The sequence below is a fragment of the Balaenoptera ricei genome, chromosome 2, assembly GCF_028023285.1.
Source record: "Balaenoptera ricei isolate mBalRic1 chromosome 2, mBalRic1.hap2, whole genome shotgun sequence".
NCBI classification, from domain to species: Eukaryota; Metazoa; Chordata; class Mammalia; order Artiodactyla; family Balaenopteridae; genus Balaenoptera; species Balaenoptera ricei.
Window position 1 is genome coordinate 148,690,609 of NC_082640.1, and position 16,693 is coordinate 148,707,301.

Genomic DNA, 16,693 nt, shown 5'->3' on the forward strand with positions numbered 1-16,693 from the left:
GACTTTCCACTGACGCTGTTGAGATGCCAAACTAACCACGGGACCACCCACCTTTGGATTCCTCATTATAGGAGACAATACAACGTTTTTACTGTTTAAGCCACCCTTATGCATTGTATGTAGTTGAAAACATCCAGTACTCATTCCTTTTACTTTCTTAGAGAAAAGTCTTATTGCTAATGACCGGTGGGGGATGGTAGAACTTACAGATAGATTGGGGCAATTGAGACTTAGGGGGACCTTCGTCTAACACCATATTAAACACGTCTTGTTTGTTGGCAAACCATGCAGAGTTCCTCTTCATCACTACAGTAAAAGAATGATAAGAAAAAAGTGATTGTGTGTGTGGCTTGTTAGAAAAGGCCTGAGACTCCTTCCCAGGTTTCCCTGTTTCCCCAGAATGGCATGGGCACGTCATCCTCCTTCCCCTCAAAAGCAATGGGAAGGTCAAGGAGAAAAAATCAGACCCGGAGAGGCTTTGGGTGTGGGTAAGAGGACAGAGCAATGGATGCCGCACTCGTGGACAGACAACAGGGGGCCATTCCTGACGGAGGAGGTCTGATGAGCTCTGAAATTCAGACAAGTGGTCCCTCACAGGGAGGAGACGGTGCCCGAGGGCCAAATACCTCTTCACATTCCTGATGCTTTATAACCCTTTCCTCCAAACGTTTCCACAACTGCAAGAAAAAGTGGGGAGGGAAATCTCTGAATTGCCTCTGAATTGATGGAGTTTATCGAGAACTGACTCAAATCAAGGTTCCTAACAATAGGTGGAATTCGGACTTGGGCCAGAAAGTTAACTTAGTTGTAGAAAAGCGAATTTTTTTCTTTTACATATTTGAATATAAGGGCAGAAGTATCTTTCCTTCTGAACAATCGTCTATCTTAAAAAACAAAACAAAAAACCAATCTCACCTCAAGCCTGTTCTCCTCTGAAGCTCTCCATTCCTCATTCCCTGTACTGCCAAACTTTTGGAGAGAATTATCTATACCAGGGCCTCTACCTCTTTGAGGTCTACTTATTCCTTAACCCTCCTCATCTGACATCTGGCTCCAGGCAAATAAACTTGCTTTCGAACTGGTCATTCAGAAAACAATTATTGAACTTATACGTTGAGTTATGATTTTTCCTCTTTCTGACTTACACAGGTAGGCTCAATTAATGAATAAAGAACCTCACCAATGTTCTACTGACCCTTCAAATGACTTCAAACCCAAATCACCATCTTCCCCCTCAAATCAGATTAACCTCCTGGTTTGTGAGCCTCCAACAAGGTCAAAACTCCAGGGTCATATTTAATCCTCTTTCCCCCCCCTGTTCTCCATCTAACCCATTTCAAGTCTTTCTGCTTTGGGGCCTACCACAGAGGGTTGGTGTGAAAGCCAAATGAGTCAGATCTCTGAGGTTAATTATTAGTGTGCTTCAGAATCACCTGTGTTAAACACAAAAAGATCAAAAACAAACAACAAAAAAATGACGCCCTCAGTCCCACTTCAGATGTACTGGCTCTGGATATGGGGCCCAATCAGAATATCCATGTCTCCCTCATCTGTGCTCTGTGGACGGATCAGAAAGGAGTCCTGGCTTGTTCCCTGGTTGCTTTCTGTGTCTGCCCAGCCAAATGGGAGCTGCTTCTGCCCCTGCCTTACTTCCGTGTCTTCTCAGTGTCTAGCCCAGGGTTGGGATGATCCCTACTGGGATCCCCACTGATTGGGTGGAAGGTGCTTCCCCCAATGCATCAAACAGATGTATCTGTAAGAAGTAAATAGCCCCCATATGCTTCAGGACACATGTTTGAGTCATTTGATTGTTTACATCAGGGACATGGGGGGGTCTCATCAGGGGGTCTCACTCCCCCTGATATACCAAGAGCCCATAAGAAATTGGTTTCTGGACTTCAGGAACATTCATACATCTCTCACAGATGGCTTCAGCTTGGAGCCCTCCTGAATCACGAAGGGCCTGGGAGGCACAAAACCCATTCATTGGCTCCCTCATTCAGTCTGATTCAGGGTACTCAAGGATCCACTCACAGTCAGCTGGTAGGGCTGGGTTGGGCCGCTGGTCATCTGCTAATCAGTTGCTCATCCAGGTGGCATCCAGTTAGCTGGCCATTTATTCAATCCTCCATTTATTCACGCAGGCCTCCGTTCACCCACCCACCCAACAGATATTTACTGAGAGCCTACTATGTGCCAGACGCTGATTTCACACTGGAGACAAAACAGATGGTAACACGAGAAGCACGGGACCCTTGCAACCTACCAGGGTGGTGTTGGGCGGGTTTCCCAGGAGTTCTCGGGCCAGGAGATTAGCGTCCTGCACCTGGCTGAGCGTCGCCTCTCACTCTCAACTCTCTTTTCCTGCTTTGCTCCTTGCAGTGGTTGGAGGTGCCAAGCCGCAAGCAGGAAGGTCGAGGCAAGGATGAGGTGGACATTGGAAAAGGTGAGACGGAAACGAGAACGTAGCGGGGAACGTGGTGGGAAAGGAGCGCGGCCAGGAGCGTTCTTCCAAGTGGCTGCGTTCACTGTGTTAGGGGGAGGGTCGGGGAAGGAGGACACACGCTTCGAGGCGGGGAGGGGTGAGTCAGCCGCCGGGCTCCGGGGCTCGGCCGGCTCTGCCCGCGGGCCTGGGCTCTCGGGGCGCGGGGCGGCGCGGCGGGGGCGCGCGGCGGGAGGGGCTGTGCGCGGCGCGGCCCCCGAGCGCGCGGGGCCTGGCGAGGAGCGCGCCGGCCCGGCTCGGCGCCGGTACCCAAGGCGCCGGCGGCCGCCCCGCAGCCCCGGGCCGGACCATGGCGACCGACAGTAAGTGCGCTCGGGCGGCGGAGGCCGCGGGTGGGAGGCCGCGGGGCCCGGGGGTGGGAAGTCCTCCTGTTTCCGACGCCTGCCTTTGTGCAGGGCTCGCGGGAGCCGCGGCCGGGTGCCCACTCGCCCCTCAGCCCGTCACCCTCTGCGGCCGGGCAGGACTGGAGAGGCGCAGGCGGCCCTGGCAGCCCGTCCCGCAGGGATGTGGCAGAAGGGCGTGCGGCGGACGCCCAGGTGGAGGGGACGCTCGATGCCGCGGGGCAGCGGGCCTTGCCAACGCAGCCCTTTGGGGGGTGTCCCCGGGCTAGAGCCGACCTTTGGGGAGCCCTGCCACCCAGGCGCCGCGAGCTCTTGGCGCTGAATTCAAGGTTCGCCCCGAGTTCTGGGCTGGGTTTGCGTGCTCGCCTTCTGGGCATAAGGGTGGCCTGACCGATCGGCTGCCCAGTGGCCCCAGCGGCCAGAGACCGTACCTGGTCACCATGGACAGTGAACGAGGTGAGCGCGTGGACGTGTCAGGTTAAAACTACTGAGCGGAAGTGTCGGAAGGCGCTGGGTTGGCCTGCTTTTGGCATCTTGGCACCACTGCTTCATTGCTCAGTGCTTTTGGAAATGGAATCACATCTATGAAAGCTGGTTAAGTTAGCTGTGTCGGAAGCTGGGTGCGTGTTGGTGGAACCTCAAAGGGAGGTCCGAGTAAAACCACTGGTCACACCTGCCGCGTACCTAGCACGCAGGAGGTGTTGTGTCTGAGCCCTTAGTACAGACCTGGCACATGTTAGGGGCTTAAATGAATGAATGAATGAATGAATGGTGTACTGGCTGGAGAGGCCCTTTGGTAGGCATCTTTGAAAGGTGAGAAGGGACAAAGATGGGAAGATGGAGGTCAGCATTTCTGCAATAGTTTATTATTATTTTTCTTTTAAACAAACTATTATCCCAGCCAAGAACACAGCTTTGCTATAGTGCAGAGAACGTGGGTTTCTGTAGCCAAACAGACCTGTATTTGAAACCTCTGAAATTCACTTCCATGGGACCATGGAAGGTTCCAAATGACCTCAGTTTCTTTATCTTTAAAGTCAGGACAAATCTGTCACATGTCCTGCACGGTGATGAGCACATGGTAGGCTCTTAGTACAGGGTGGTTGCCCTGTTTCTTTGCTATCAGTTTATATGTGTGGAGATACCAACATGCTCTCCCCGTTTTTAAATGAAAAAATCTAGATCAGGTGTTTATAATAAAATTGGCTCATCTGGGCCAAGCCTCTCTTTTTCTCTGCTCATTTATAAAAAGTGTAGTTTAGCTCACTATTTTTTTTTTTTTTTGGTCTAGCAAAAGAAATTATGGATTTAGCCTTTTATTAACAAAGTAATACTCAAAAAAGAGGAAGATAATTAGATTTGGCCTTATTCTTGTATTTCTTAAAAACAAAGGCAAAGGGGCCTGAAGTATCTATAGGCAATTTTTTGCATCCCACAAATGCTGTGGGACAGTGTACCATTATTCATTTTCTTATATTTAGGGTAAAGGTGATACATTTGGTATCCTAGAAAAAAAATTGCCTGTGCTCTGCCCAATTTATTTAGAGAAATATTTCTTTGACTTCCTTACAAGCTATATTCAACTCCACTGAAGAATCAAACTTTAGCCCATTTGTTTTGTTTATGGAAAAAATGGTAATGATATTCAACCAGCTTAGCTCTTGAGCCTTTTTTTAGGTGCAGTCTTAATTAGGTTCATTCTCAGCTGGCATGGAGCTGAAACTATGAAAGGTTTCCAGAGGTAGAGGATAATTAGTTTGTCTTTGTTCTCATTCAGAAGTAGAGTGAGAGACTTACTATGTGTCCCTACTAGGGAAATGAAAAGAAGGGAAGTATTCTCAGCCAGTGTCTTGAAAAATTCTCTCCAAATCTTGACCGTATCTACAGCTTACAGTCCTACAATTCTCTTACAGTTAGCATAAAGGTGATCTCAGCTTGGTTGCTTATTAGAATTACTCCAAGAGCTTTCAAAAATACTTTGACATCATTATTTTTTTAAGTAATACATCTCAGATTTTAATCTGTATCAGAATCACCTGGAGGGCTTGTTAAACCAGATTGCTGGCCCTCCCAGAGTCTGTGATTCAGAAAGTCTGGGTTGTAGTCCGAGAATTTTATGTTTCTATCAAGTTCCAGGTGAAGCAGCCGTGCTCCCTGTCCTTCTCTCATCTGTAAGTGTGGGAATGACAGGTGAGAGGCAGGTAGGAGCACAGAATGACAGTCCCTTCTTCAGTCCTGTCACTGTGTGGTGGGTACATGGCCCCATGAACATAAATCAAACCTGGGCACTGTCGCCTTAGGGCTATAGATGACTGCTTTCTCTATTTTTGTCCCCCAAGAAATTTCCCCTTGAGAGAAAAATTAGTTCCAAAGCTGAGCAAAACCTGAATCCTCTCCAGTCATTTCTGGAAGGAATCCAGAAGGACCTCCTTTACGAATGTGGTATGTAAATGTGTATAAAATAGAGATATTTAAAAAATATTTGCCTGGCAACTTATAATGTTCACCAAAAAGAATGTAACAAATAGAACGAAAATGTCCTTGTGTTCGGACAGTGTGCTGTCTGAGGGCAGATTCCAGAGGAAGAATGGAGAATCTGAGAGCCTCACCTTGGTTTTCAGAGAGTTATGGTGAAATGATAAGGATCTTTGAGAACTTCAAACTAAATTCCCCTTGGGCTATGCATGTTTTTATTTGTATAACTCAGGTTTATAAGATCTTTAAAAGGTTGAAACAGTTGGGAGGAATTGTAATAGAAAAAAGGTGAGACTAGTAGAGAAAAAAATCCCAAAACCCTGTTAATATGAGCAGCCTGGTTATTATATAAAGTGGTGGTACATAGGTATTTGGCCTATGTTTCTTAAGTTTCTCAGTAATAAGTATTGAAATGGAGCAGGACCCCCTATGGTCCTTGCCCCCCATGTCCTCCACCTGCCTTTTGTCTGTGGGAAAACTTTAGCCGTAGAATAAGTTTAATCAGAGAAGTGAGAAAATGCAGAAACAAAGGAAAACAGTCCAACAAGAGCAAATAATAATAGTTTAGTCATTAAGCCTAGTTAAGTACCTTTAGTTCCTCCTCAAGGGCTATAGATAATATTCTGAGCCCTATCCTGTGAGCTGTCTTGTGGATACTAAAACCTACACCAGGTGGAAGAAGTTAACTACATGATGACCAGGCTGTAGCCGTGACATCAGCTGCCACAATTCCAAGAACTGGCCTCAAGGAAGTGGGAACAAACTGACCCTGGAACTGAAGATTAATCGTATTTAAAACAATCAAGATGATGCTGGTCAGACCACCACACGACCAATTTCAAGATGACTGGCAGAGCTGACTGTGCTGTTTCTGCCTGTAGCCCCCTCCCTTCACCTATAAAAGCTCTTGCCCACTGATTGTCGGGTGGGGGGCGGGCTTTGGACAGAAGTCTGCCTCCCCCCGCCCCTCCCCACCCCCCCCCCCCCCACCAGTTTGTCGGCATCCAAAATAAAGCAAACTTTCCTTTCCACCAACCTTGCCTCCTTATTGGCTTTTGAGTGGCAAGCTGCCGGACCCCACTTTCGGTTACAGTGTTGCAGATAGTTTTGTGTTTCCAGATCATAGTGAAGTATTTTTCTCTTTTTCTTCCATTTATGTCGTTCGTTCCATTACTAATACTTCCCCTGATGAGTCTTTATTGTTAAAGTCACTGTAGTCTGTTTATAAGCATAATTTCTCAGGAACTGCCAGGCATGTTTGGGCAATGTTGGAAATACGTAATTGTATTACGCCGCCCTGGAACTCTCGGGGCATTCTTGGGTGGATGGGTCTTTGGGGCTGTTGTGGATCAATATTTGGCTTCATCAGGGAAATATCTAGTCCCCATCTGGTTGCTCCTGGTTTACTGGTTGGTAGTGTGTCATTTTGGCCGGGTCCATCCACAAGTTGCTACCCCACAGGCCATTCCTCTCTCCGCTTACTGGTCGACAACCTGGAATTTCCTGCTTCCCAATCCTACTTATCCCAGCAGCAGTTTCCACTCTGCTTAGTCCTGGAGGACAGAAGGAAGAGAAAGCAGGGGAGGGAAAAATCAAATTTAGGCTCTAAGCAGGTAAAGGTTAGGGATCTCTGCTGAACAGTTACACTTGAGATGTTCAGGACTTAGGATGTTGAGGATTTAAAAGAAAATTGCTCGACTTTGAGTGAAAAAGTACTCAAATTCTTGGGTAAACTTGTTTGTAAGTTTTTAATATTTATTATGATTGGAAATGATGCCAACTAAAAAATATAGACAAAAAGAGTTAGAAAATGACTACTTTGCAACCATCATAGTAACACTTGATTCATACAGTAATCATCCATGGATGCTAAAGTATTGTGTGGAAACTTGAAGGCCAGAATATTTACAGTTTTGGGGAATTTCCCCACAGATTTCTTATTAATTGCAAAGGGGAAAAGGATAATGTTACAGTGCAGAAACGTGGGGTTCACTACCTTAACCAAACCATCAAAGTTATCATCACTAGTAATGGGGCAAACTGGTATCCTGTGGCTTCCTGATCTGAAGCCCTGAGAAGGATACAGCGACACTTATGCCAAAAACACATAACCTGGTTCTAATCAGGAGGAAATATCAGACAAGCCCACATTTGGAGACGTTCCACAGAAGTCAGTGTCATGAAAGATGCCTGAGGCACTGTTCCAGATTGAAGGAGACTAAAGAGATAAGTAAATGCAATAGATGGTTTTGGATCTGACCCAAATCAGGAAAAAAAAATGCTACAAAGGACAAATTGTAATAATTGGGGAAATTTGAATATGGATTGTATGTTGGATAATAGCCTTGTATCAGTGTTAGATTCCCTAAATAGGATGTTTTTACTGCAGTTTGGAAGGGACTGTCTTCCTTAGGTGAAACTGGAGTCCTTAGGGGTAAGGGGACATGATGTCTGCAACTAAATCTCAAATGGTTTAGGAGAAAAATGTTTGTGTATATGTGTGCATATTTATGTATATGTGTGTTATACAAGAAAGAAGGAGATAAAATATGCCAAATCTTAACATTTGGTGAATCTAGGAGTTCTTTATACTATTCTTGCAACTCTTCCATAAATTTGAAAAACAAAACAAAGCATATGGTTCCATGTAAATTTTAGGATTATTTATTCTAGTTCTATGAAAAATGTCATGGGTAATTTGATAGGGATCACATTAAATCTGTAGATTGCTTTGGGTAGTATGGCCATTTTAACAATATTAATTCTTCCAATCCAAGAGCATGGGATATCTTTCCATTTCTTTGAATCATCTTCAGTTTGCTTTATTAATGTTTTATGGTTCTCAGCATATAAGTCTTTGCCTCCTTGGTCAGGTTTATTCCTAAGTATTTTTCTTTTTTTTTAGTGAGATTTTTAAAAGGTATTGTTTTTTTTTACATTCCCTTTCTGATACATATGTATAACTGAATCACTTTGCTGTATAGCAGAAATTAACAAAACATTGTAAATCAACTATACGTCAATTAAAAAAAAAAACCCAAAAATGACAGCACTGGGATGCTGATCTGTAATTCTAGGCATTGTGGTCTAATACTATTTAGTTTACTTTTTGAAAGAAATAATATTGAAAGACTCAATTCTGGACTCCTAATTCTGGTTTGAGATGATGATGGTCACAAAACTTTTTATTATGGAAAATTTCATGTACATCTGAAAGAAGAGAGACTAGTATAATGAACCCCATGTACTCAGGTAACCCAGCTTTAAAAATCATCAGCATTTTGCATTTACATACCCGCTCTCCCCCTCCCCCGTTTTTAGGTGCTATTTTGAAAGCAATTCCAAGACATAATGTTATTTTAACCACTGATGTTCAGTGCGCTTCTGTGTACATTTTTTTTCTCCCATAACCCTCATGCTGCTATTGCACTTAAGAAAAGTAACAATTCTGTAATACAAGATGATAGCATTTAGAACTTGTTAGTGTTGCAAGATAGTAACCAGAGTTCTGAGAAATGCACTGATTTGAGGAATATGGGTTGTGCACTTGTTCTAAGTTTGAAAAGCTGGCGAAGCCTGGGTAATTATAAATGGTGTAGAAGAAAGAGTCTGAGAAGCTGCTTGTTTTTGTTTTGTTTTCCAAACTCCTCCTTCTGTTTTTAAACCAAGAATTAAATTCCTGAAGAAAACATAAAGATGGGTAAGGAGACAGTATTCTGGACCAATTTATTCATTTGATGTTATCCTAATGAAACTTTCTGAAAGTTAGAATGACTAATTTCATACTATTTGAGTAGAATTCCCTAAGTTTTAATTTCAGCGTGGCATCTTTGATTTGGTAAGTCCAGTGGAGCTTTTTTTTTTTTACTGAGCTGACTTTCTAATGTTTTGTAACAGAAATGGGCCAGATCTCTTGGGAGGAGTAAACCTCCTGAGTGTGGGTAGATGTGTATGACATTTATTCTCTTAGGTCACTAGGATATCATTTAGTAATTAATTACTATTATTTAGCATTATGGATTGATTTAAAACATGACCATTATGCCATTTGACAATGATTATCTGTATGTTAAAATGATGGTAAAATGATTGACAGCTCTTTCTAATAAATTAGGGAGGCATCTGAAGCACATATTGCAAACAAAATTCTTATGTGCAGTTATCAACCTTGCATTAAGGGACTATGCACAACTGATTTTAGGCAGTTTAAATTTATGCATAGATACTATCCCTTTACATTAGATTTTCTTATTACCAGAGTATAATATTTTTGAGAGTTCTAATTTTAGGAATGCACTAAGTCACATTTCATAGTTTGACTTACAATGGAGCAAAGGTTAAGAGACATATAATGTTTTTATCCACCCTATGTGAAAATTTCCCTGGCTTATATACTAGTATATTTATATACTACTTTAATCATAATCTGTTACCAATCAAAATTAGATTTTTAATTGAGTTAGCTCAATAGAAATTTCACAAGATTGATGAATTCTCTGTGGGATGGTCGAAGAAAGCACAGGCCTAGTTTCAGAGATGCCCACGTTTTGAACTCTGGCCTTGCCGCTTACTGGCTGGGTAACCTCAGGGAAGTTGTTTAACTTCCTGGAGGCTTTGCCTTTTTCCACCCTGAGGAGTTGCAAGAATTAACTGAGATCATGCACACAGTAGCCATTAAATAATTGTCTGTCTCCTCACTCCCTACAACATCCTTCCCATAGTATGTGCCTTATGTTACAAGAAAGGTCCGACCTTCAGAAATGGGGTCCCTAGTCATTGATTCCATTTTTCCTTGTGAAGAATATAAAATGAAGACCAAATGATCTGTTTAGAAATGTAAGACTGCAGGGAAGAGACTCCAGGAGAAATCACCGGAAGGTGCAGAACTCAGATTTTACGTAGCAGTATTAATTGTGATGTGTTCTTTTCCAGTGCTCATTGTTTTGTGCAAGTGTGGTGCAGCATGTGAGTACGTGGGCTTGTGGTGCATATGTGTACCTACAGCCTTTAACAACCTGGGAGGTTTCAGTGCTGGGCTCTTAGAGGGGCTCCAACAACTACCTCTTTTACTGAAGATCCAGGAGCATTCTGGGATCCTCTCTGCTGATTGGCTCTCGGGGATCTCTCTGGGTTTGTGGCCTGCCTCTTGTGTGGCCATGACTGATGGGCAGCTGTAGCACTGGGTGGAGGTTGCTTTAGGGTGTGTCCTCACAGCTGGCTCTGAAGTCTTATAAAAGCTTGTCCAATGATGATGATAAGCCTGAGGATATTGCTGGTGGTCCCATTACTGAGCTCTAAAAAGGCTTCATCTTCTAGTAATGTCCATATATAATGACCTCATCTGCCTGCTGTCTCTGCTGGTCCTGACCTTGGCCATCCAGGTTCTGAGAGTAGCCTTTCTCTGTTTCACTCCTGCCCTGGGAGGCCCTCTCACTGCCCATCTTGTTAGTCCCTGTTTCTCTTGCTTCCCAGCTCATTCTGTAATCTCTGTACCTGCCGATCGTTTTTTTTTTTGTTGTTTGTTTGTTTGTTTTCCTTTGGTTTCACTATTCCTTTGAGTTTTGGCTGAGACACACTGACTTTGTCAATCTCAGGTTTGTAGAGTCCCCAGAAGCTAGGCTGCCTTCAACCAGCATGCCCCTGCTTCTCTACAGGGAGGAGGTGGAAGACAACCCTTCACCCCTCAGCCCCTACCATCCTTTCCTTAGACTTTTTAGAGGTACATTGCAATGTTTTCCCTAATGGGTCTATTTGCATAAAATCAATTGTTAGATTTTAGGGGTGATAATTACCGTCATAATTATAGCTATACGTATTATTTTTCTTTGTGTTCTCCCTGTATTTGTTATCTATTGCTGAATAACAAATTACAACAAACTTAGTGGATTAAAACAACACACATTTGTCAGCTCTCTAGGTTAGGAGTCTGGGCAGGGCTTCTGGAAATCAGGAGTCTGCAAGGCTGCAATTAAGCTGTCAGCCAGGGCTGGGTTCTCATCTGAAGGCCTGAGGCTTGACTGGGGAAGGATCACCTTCCAAGCTCACATAGTGTTGGCAAGACTCAGGCCCTGAAAAGACTTGGACTTGTGGGCTGATGGACTGAGGGCCTCAATCTCTTGCTGGCTCTTGGCTGGAGGTCATCCTTAGATGTGAGCCTCCCCAGTATGGCCACTTACTTCATCAAAGCGAAGAAGGGACAGAGTCTTCTGCCAAGACAGGTATTAAAATCTTTGTCATGTTCCATTGGTTAGAAGCAACTTATAGATTCTGGCTGAACTCAAAATGAAGGGATTAAACAAGGGCATGACTACTAGGAGATGGGGACATTTGGAGACCATCTTAGGTTCTGTCTGCCATACTCCCATGATACTTTTGTATCTACATCTTCAATTGTATTTTTGTTTGGAGTATCACATTTCTCTTTTAAACTTTAGATAACATAGGGATGGTAAAGTCTGAAATGATAATTGCCTTTCTCAGAAAAGAAATTGATCTCCTCCCTCCTACCAGAGAGCTGATGTGCTGTAGGAAGGATGGTGGTGGAAGGGGGGCAGGGAAGGTAATGTTTGGCCTTTGAACTGTTACTGGGAAAGTCATGACTGAATGAGATCCTGCTGCAGGGAGCTTGAAGAAGCAGAAGACTGCATGCCTTGTGAATTCATTTTATGAAAGCTGTTACAAAATTATAAAAATGAAAACACTCACATTCTTTTTGGAAAAGTTTAAAAGTAAAGGAGGTCAGGACGAAGCTGTGAAATTTGAGTTGAGAGTTGGTGAACGACACAGTAAGAACAATAAGGGGGATGAGAATTGTGTCAAAGAGAAGCTGTTCTCTCAGGGGCAAATGGATTTTATGAAGGCTCCTTGCTAGCATGTGCGGCATCACATGGGGATAGGAGACTATTTAAAGTTTAAGCCTCTATATGCTTGTACTGTCTACTCTTACAAGTGGTTTTATCCATTTCAAATCATTTTTTTTTTGGACTTAGTAAGAGGGTGACAGATACCTGGAAACTAGACATTTCCTTACTGCCTGATAGTATTGTTCTGTGCAATGATCAACTACTGTTTGAATTCTTCCTTTAAAATTATTGACCCTTAGTTAGTTAGAGCTTAGAAAATGAAACTATTCGGAAAAGGTTTGCCTAATGGAAAGTATTGATTTTGATTTCATGTCCCTCTCTTGAAACTCGGAGCACTTTCATTTTTGGTTGCTACTTATCACCTGAAAGCTATTCTATAGTAAAAGAGCTGTAACCAGAGTCATTAGCTCCTTGTAATTGAGATAAGACTATCCTAGTCTTTAGAAATTGAGTTAGCTCCCTGAGACAAGCATTTCTGTTTTTATCTGATGAAATCACTGTTTATAAAATGAATAGAAAGGGAGAGTCTGAAATTAATTTCTTAAAAAGGTGCCTCTCCCCCATTGTGGTCCAAATCACATGCTATTTTGTCTCTGACGTCTTTATCAACTCTCCCAAACAGAATCCGTCATTCATTTCACCTGTACCTCTTCAGTTATATTTTTCTATTTTAACCTCTGTCTATTCTATATGCCCCTTGAGGAAAAGATCTACTTTTAGGTATATTTTCTCAGCTTTGTCATTCTATTGAATAAGCATGGTGGCCTGCATAGAGTAACCATTCAAATGTTTGCTAAATTCAGTCTGTTTTTTACTGTGAGCCTCCTCTTTCCTGGATCCCATCCTTTACACAGTTCTCACAGTGTGGACCTGGGAACCCAGGGTGGTCAAGGCCCCCAAGACTTTTAGAGGGTCAGCAAGGTCAAAACTACTTTTATAACATGAACAATGTTTTCGTGTTTCAGTGACCCTTGAACAATGTTTTCTGTCTCTTACTCTGTCCATGCATGCATGTAGGCCCAGCTTTTATCATCTTGTGAGTTTGGGAGGTGAAGATGTCCAGTGGTCTTTCCCTTCATTATTTGGGCTCTTCCAAAGACCCTGTTTTCAGTACAGAACTTCATCCTTACCACCAGAGATGACTGGTTCATTGAACCCAGAGCCTTTCTGCTTGGCCATTAGATACTAGAAGTGTAGTGGTATCTCATTGTTTTAATTCACATTCCTGATGAGATGTGGAGCATCTTTTAATATGCTTATTTGACATCTGAATATAGTTTTTGGTGAGGTGTTTGTTAAGGTCTTGATCCATTGTTTTAATTGAGTGGTTTGTGTCCTTATTGTTGAGTTATATAGTTCTTTGTATATTTTGGATAACTGTCCTTTATCAGCTGTATCTTTTGCAAATATTTTCTCCTAGTCTATGGCTTGTCTTCTAATTCTCTTGACATTGTCTTTCACAGAGCAGAAGTTATTAATTTTAATGAAGTCCAGTTTATCAATTCTTCATGGATCCTGCCTTTTGTGTTGTATCTAAAAAGGCATCACCATACCCAAAGTCATTTAGGTTTTCTCCTATGTTACCTTCTAGGAGCTTGATACTTTTGTGTTTTACGTTTAGGTCTTTAATCCATTTTGAATTAATTTTTGTGGAGAGTGTAAGGTCTGTGTCTAGATTAATTTTTTTGCAAGTGATGTCCAGTTGTTCTGTACCATTTGTTGAAGAGACTGTTTTCGCTCCATTGTATTGCCTTTGAGCCTTTGTCAAAGATCAGTTGACTGTATTTATGGGATTCTATTTCTGGGCTATTTTGTTCCATTAATCTGTTTATTCTTTCTCCAATACTACACTGTCTTGATCACTGTAACTCCTAGTTAATCTTGTATTCAGGTAACTTCAGTCTTCCAACTTTGTTCTTCTCCTTCAATATTGTGTTGGCTGTTTTGGGTCTTTTGCCTCAATGTACAAACTTTAGAATCAGTTTGTTGATATCCACAATATAACTTGCTGGGATTTTTATTGGGATTGCTTTGCATGTATAGATCAATTTGGGAAGACCTGACATCTTGAAAATATTGAGTCTTCCTATCCATGAACATAGTGTATCTCTGCATTTATTTAGTTCTTCTTTGATTTCCTTTATCAGAGTTTTATAGTTTTCCTCATATAGATCTTGTAATATTTTGTTAGATTTATACTGAAGTATTTTTTTTTTTTTGGTGATTTGTTTTTATTTATCTTGTTCAAGACATTTTCAATATTAACTCTCAGCTCCCTAATTCTGGAAAGTTCTTAGTCATTATCTCTTTGAGCATTACCTCTCCCCCTATTTCCCCTGCCCCCAGTTCTTTCCTTCTTAAACGTTATTAGACTGACATATGTTGCAGCTTCTCTTTCTGTGTTTTATATTTATTAACCACTCGTTCAGTGATACTCATTCTTTCTCTTTTCTTTCCTCCCTTCCCCCATCTCATAATTTCTTCAGATTTGTTTTCCACTTCAGCAGTTCTCTTTTAACTTAGATCTAGTCTGCTATTTAACCTACTGATCATTTTTCATTCCAGTGATAAGTTTTTATTTAAAAAATTGTTTGATTACTTAAAAAAATCTGTTCTTTTCCTATAGTATCTTATTTCTTCATTATGGTTTCTAAATTATTTAAAAACATGATTCTTTTCTAGTCTATTGTTTTTACTTCTTGGTGTGTCAACTTTGGGGTCTGCTACTCACTCTTATGGTGATTTGTTTCCTTATGTGGTCTGTGATATTTAATTTTGGTAGTTTATTGTTAGAGTTTTCTGTAAGCCCTGAGCTGTGGAAGAGTTGCTAAGGGTAAAGATTTTGATGTTGTCTTTGCTGGATCCCTAGGGATTTTAGTGGTCTTGGATCACTTTATATCACTTTATATATTAACTATTCATTTGCATTCTTAAACTATGCATGGAGAAAAAACTTAGACCCCTTCATCTTGTGTGAGTTTAGAATTTCCATTTTTTACAGGTGATTTTTTTTTTTTTAACTCAAGGTCTGGGATACTCAGCAATGTCTTTGCTCTTTCTTGGGCTAGTGAGCAGGCTCTGAATAGTCTTAATTTTTGCTTGCAAGAGTGTTCTTCATGGTGGTCTGGGCTTCATTTTGGCAGGGAGTTCTGGATGGAGCTTTAGTGCCTGTTATTCATCCTCGTGTAGGCCCATCACACCTAAATCTGAGACTAAAACCCCAGTGGATTTCTGAGGCTTTGGCTTTGCTTTTCTTTGATTTTGAAATCTGGGGTATATTTGTCTTTTGGAGCTCATGTATGTAATTAGATTTAGTTCATTGGTTATATTTAATCTGGAGCTCCCATGTGTCTGTGGTGGGAAGGGCACATCCATATCAGCTCTGTATATACCACATGGCCTGAATTAACATTTGATGTAGATCACCATCCATATATCCAGTTATATTGGTATATAAATACTACTGGTGCTCTGCTTTTTTTTCTCTTTTGGAATTATTTATTAAGCACATTGCTGTATTTCAATTACCCATTATTTGAAAAAGGTGTATGGTGTTTCCTGTATTAACGTATGATGGCACATAGCCTAGTATCTCTACAAAACTGGACATGTGTCTGGTAATATCTTTCTGTTTTCAAAGAACTTGTTCTAGTTTCATTAAGGCCTTAAAGAAACATACATTTTATAAATCCTGATTTTTATCTGCATTAAGCATATGAAGATACTGAGAGTAAGAGAAATTATTGTATTATTTGCTATGACGAAATATTTTCAATGAAGGAGGCAGTGTGTTGATTTATATTTATGGATGCTAAAAATCAGTTAATAGACTGGCACTTTGAGTAGCAGAAAACATAGTACAGTAATGTGTACTGTACTAACGTGCCTTTTCACTAAGTAGTATATTGTGAATGTTGTCTCATGGATGGTGATTATTTTATGATTTATTTTGTCAATCACCTTTTCATGGAGAAGTGAAAGATTAGAAAAATACTGCCATGAATATAGTTGAATTTATCTTTTTATACTCTTTTTATTTACTTCTAGATGTGGAACTGCTGAGTCAAAGAGTATACTCATTTTTTTTTCATTCAACAAACATTTATTCAGTGCCTACTATGTGCCAGACACTGTGCTAGTTGCTTGGGATATATCAGTGAACAAAACAGACAAAGGTCTCTGAGGTGAAGGAGCTTGCAAGGGATAATATACTCATTTGATATTTTGATGTTGCCAAATTTCCCTTTGGGGAGATTGCACCAATTTGCACTCTCACCAGCAGTGCATTGATAACAAAATCTAACAAAACTTCTACAAAAATAAATTGCAGATGGTAGATAACCTAACAAAAATATTCTCTACCTGGCTCACTTATCATATGCCCCAGCTTAGTGAGACATGTGTCCTCCCTGTCTCAGCTTATCATATGCCCCAGCTTAGTGAGACCTACTTTTTGTAAGATAAGGGATTTAACTCTAGAGTGTAGGGCAGCTTACAGAATTATGTGAGGG

At 41.5% G+C, this 16,693-nt stretch overlaps 1 protein-coding gene across 6 annotated transcripts in view; it reads left to right on the top strand.

Annotated features, from left to right (window-relative positions):
- Positions 1–2,018: 2,018 nt before the first annotated feature.
- SYT16 (synaptotagmin 16) overlaps positions 2,019–16,693 on the top strand; it is a 260,775-nt gene continuing 246,100 nt past the window's right edge. For 3 of the 6 annotated variants that reach the window (XM_059914363.1, XM_059914366.1, XM_059914368.1), the window contains exons 1-2: positions 2,019–2,232; positions 2,383–2,446. In XM_059914363.1, the coding sequence (XP_059770346.1) occupies positions 2,230–2,232; positions 2,383–2,446 (67 nt within the window). In that variant the 5' untranslated portion in view covers positions 2,019–2,229. Of the gene's footprint in view, positions 2,233–2,382; positions 2,447–2,721; positions 2,806–3,254; positions 3,301–16,693 lie in introns of those variants that run through there. The other 3 variants (XM_059914367.1, XM_059914365.1, XM_059914364.1) reach the window with 3 other exon arrangements.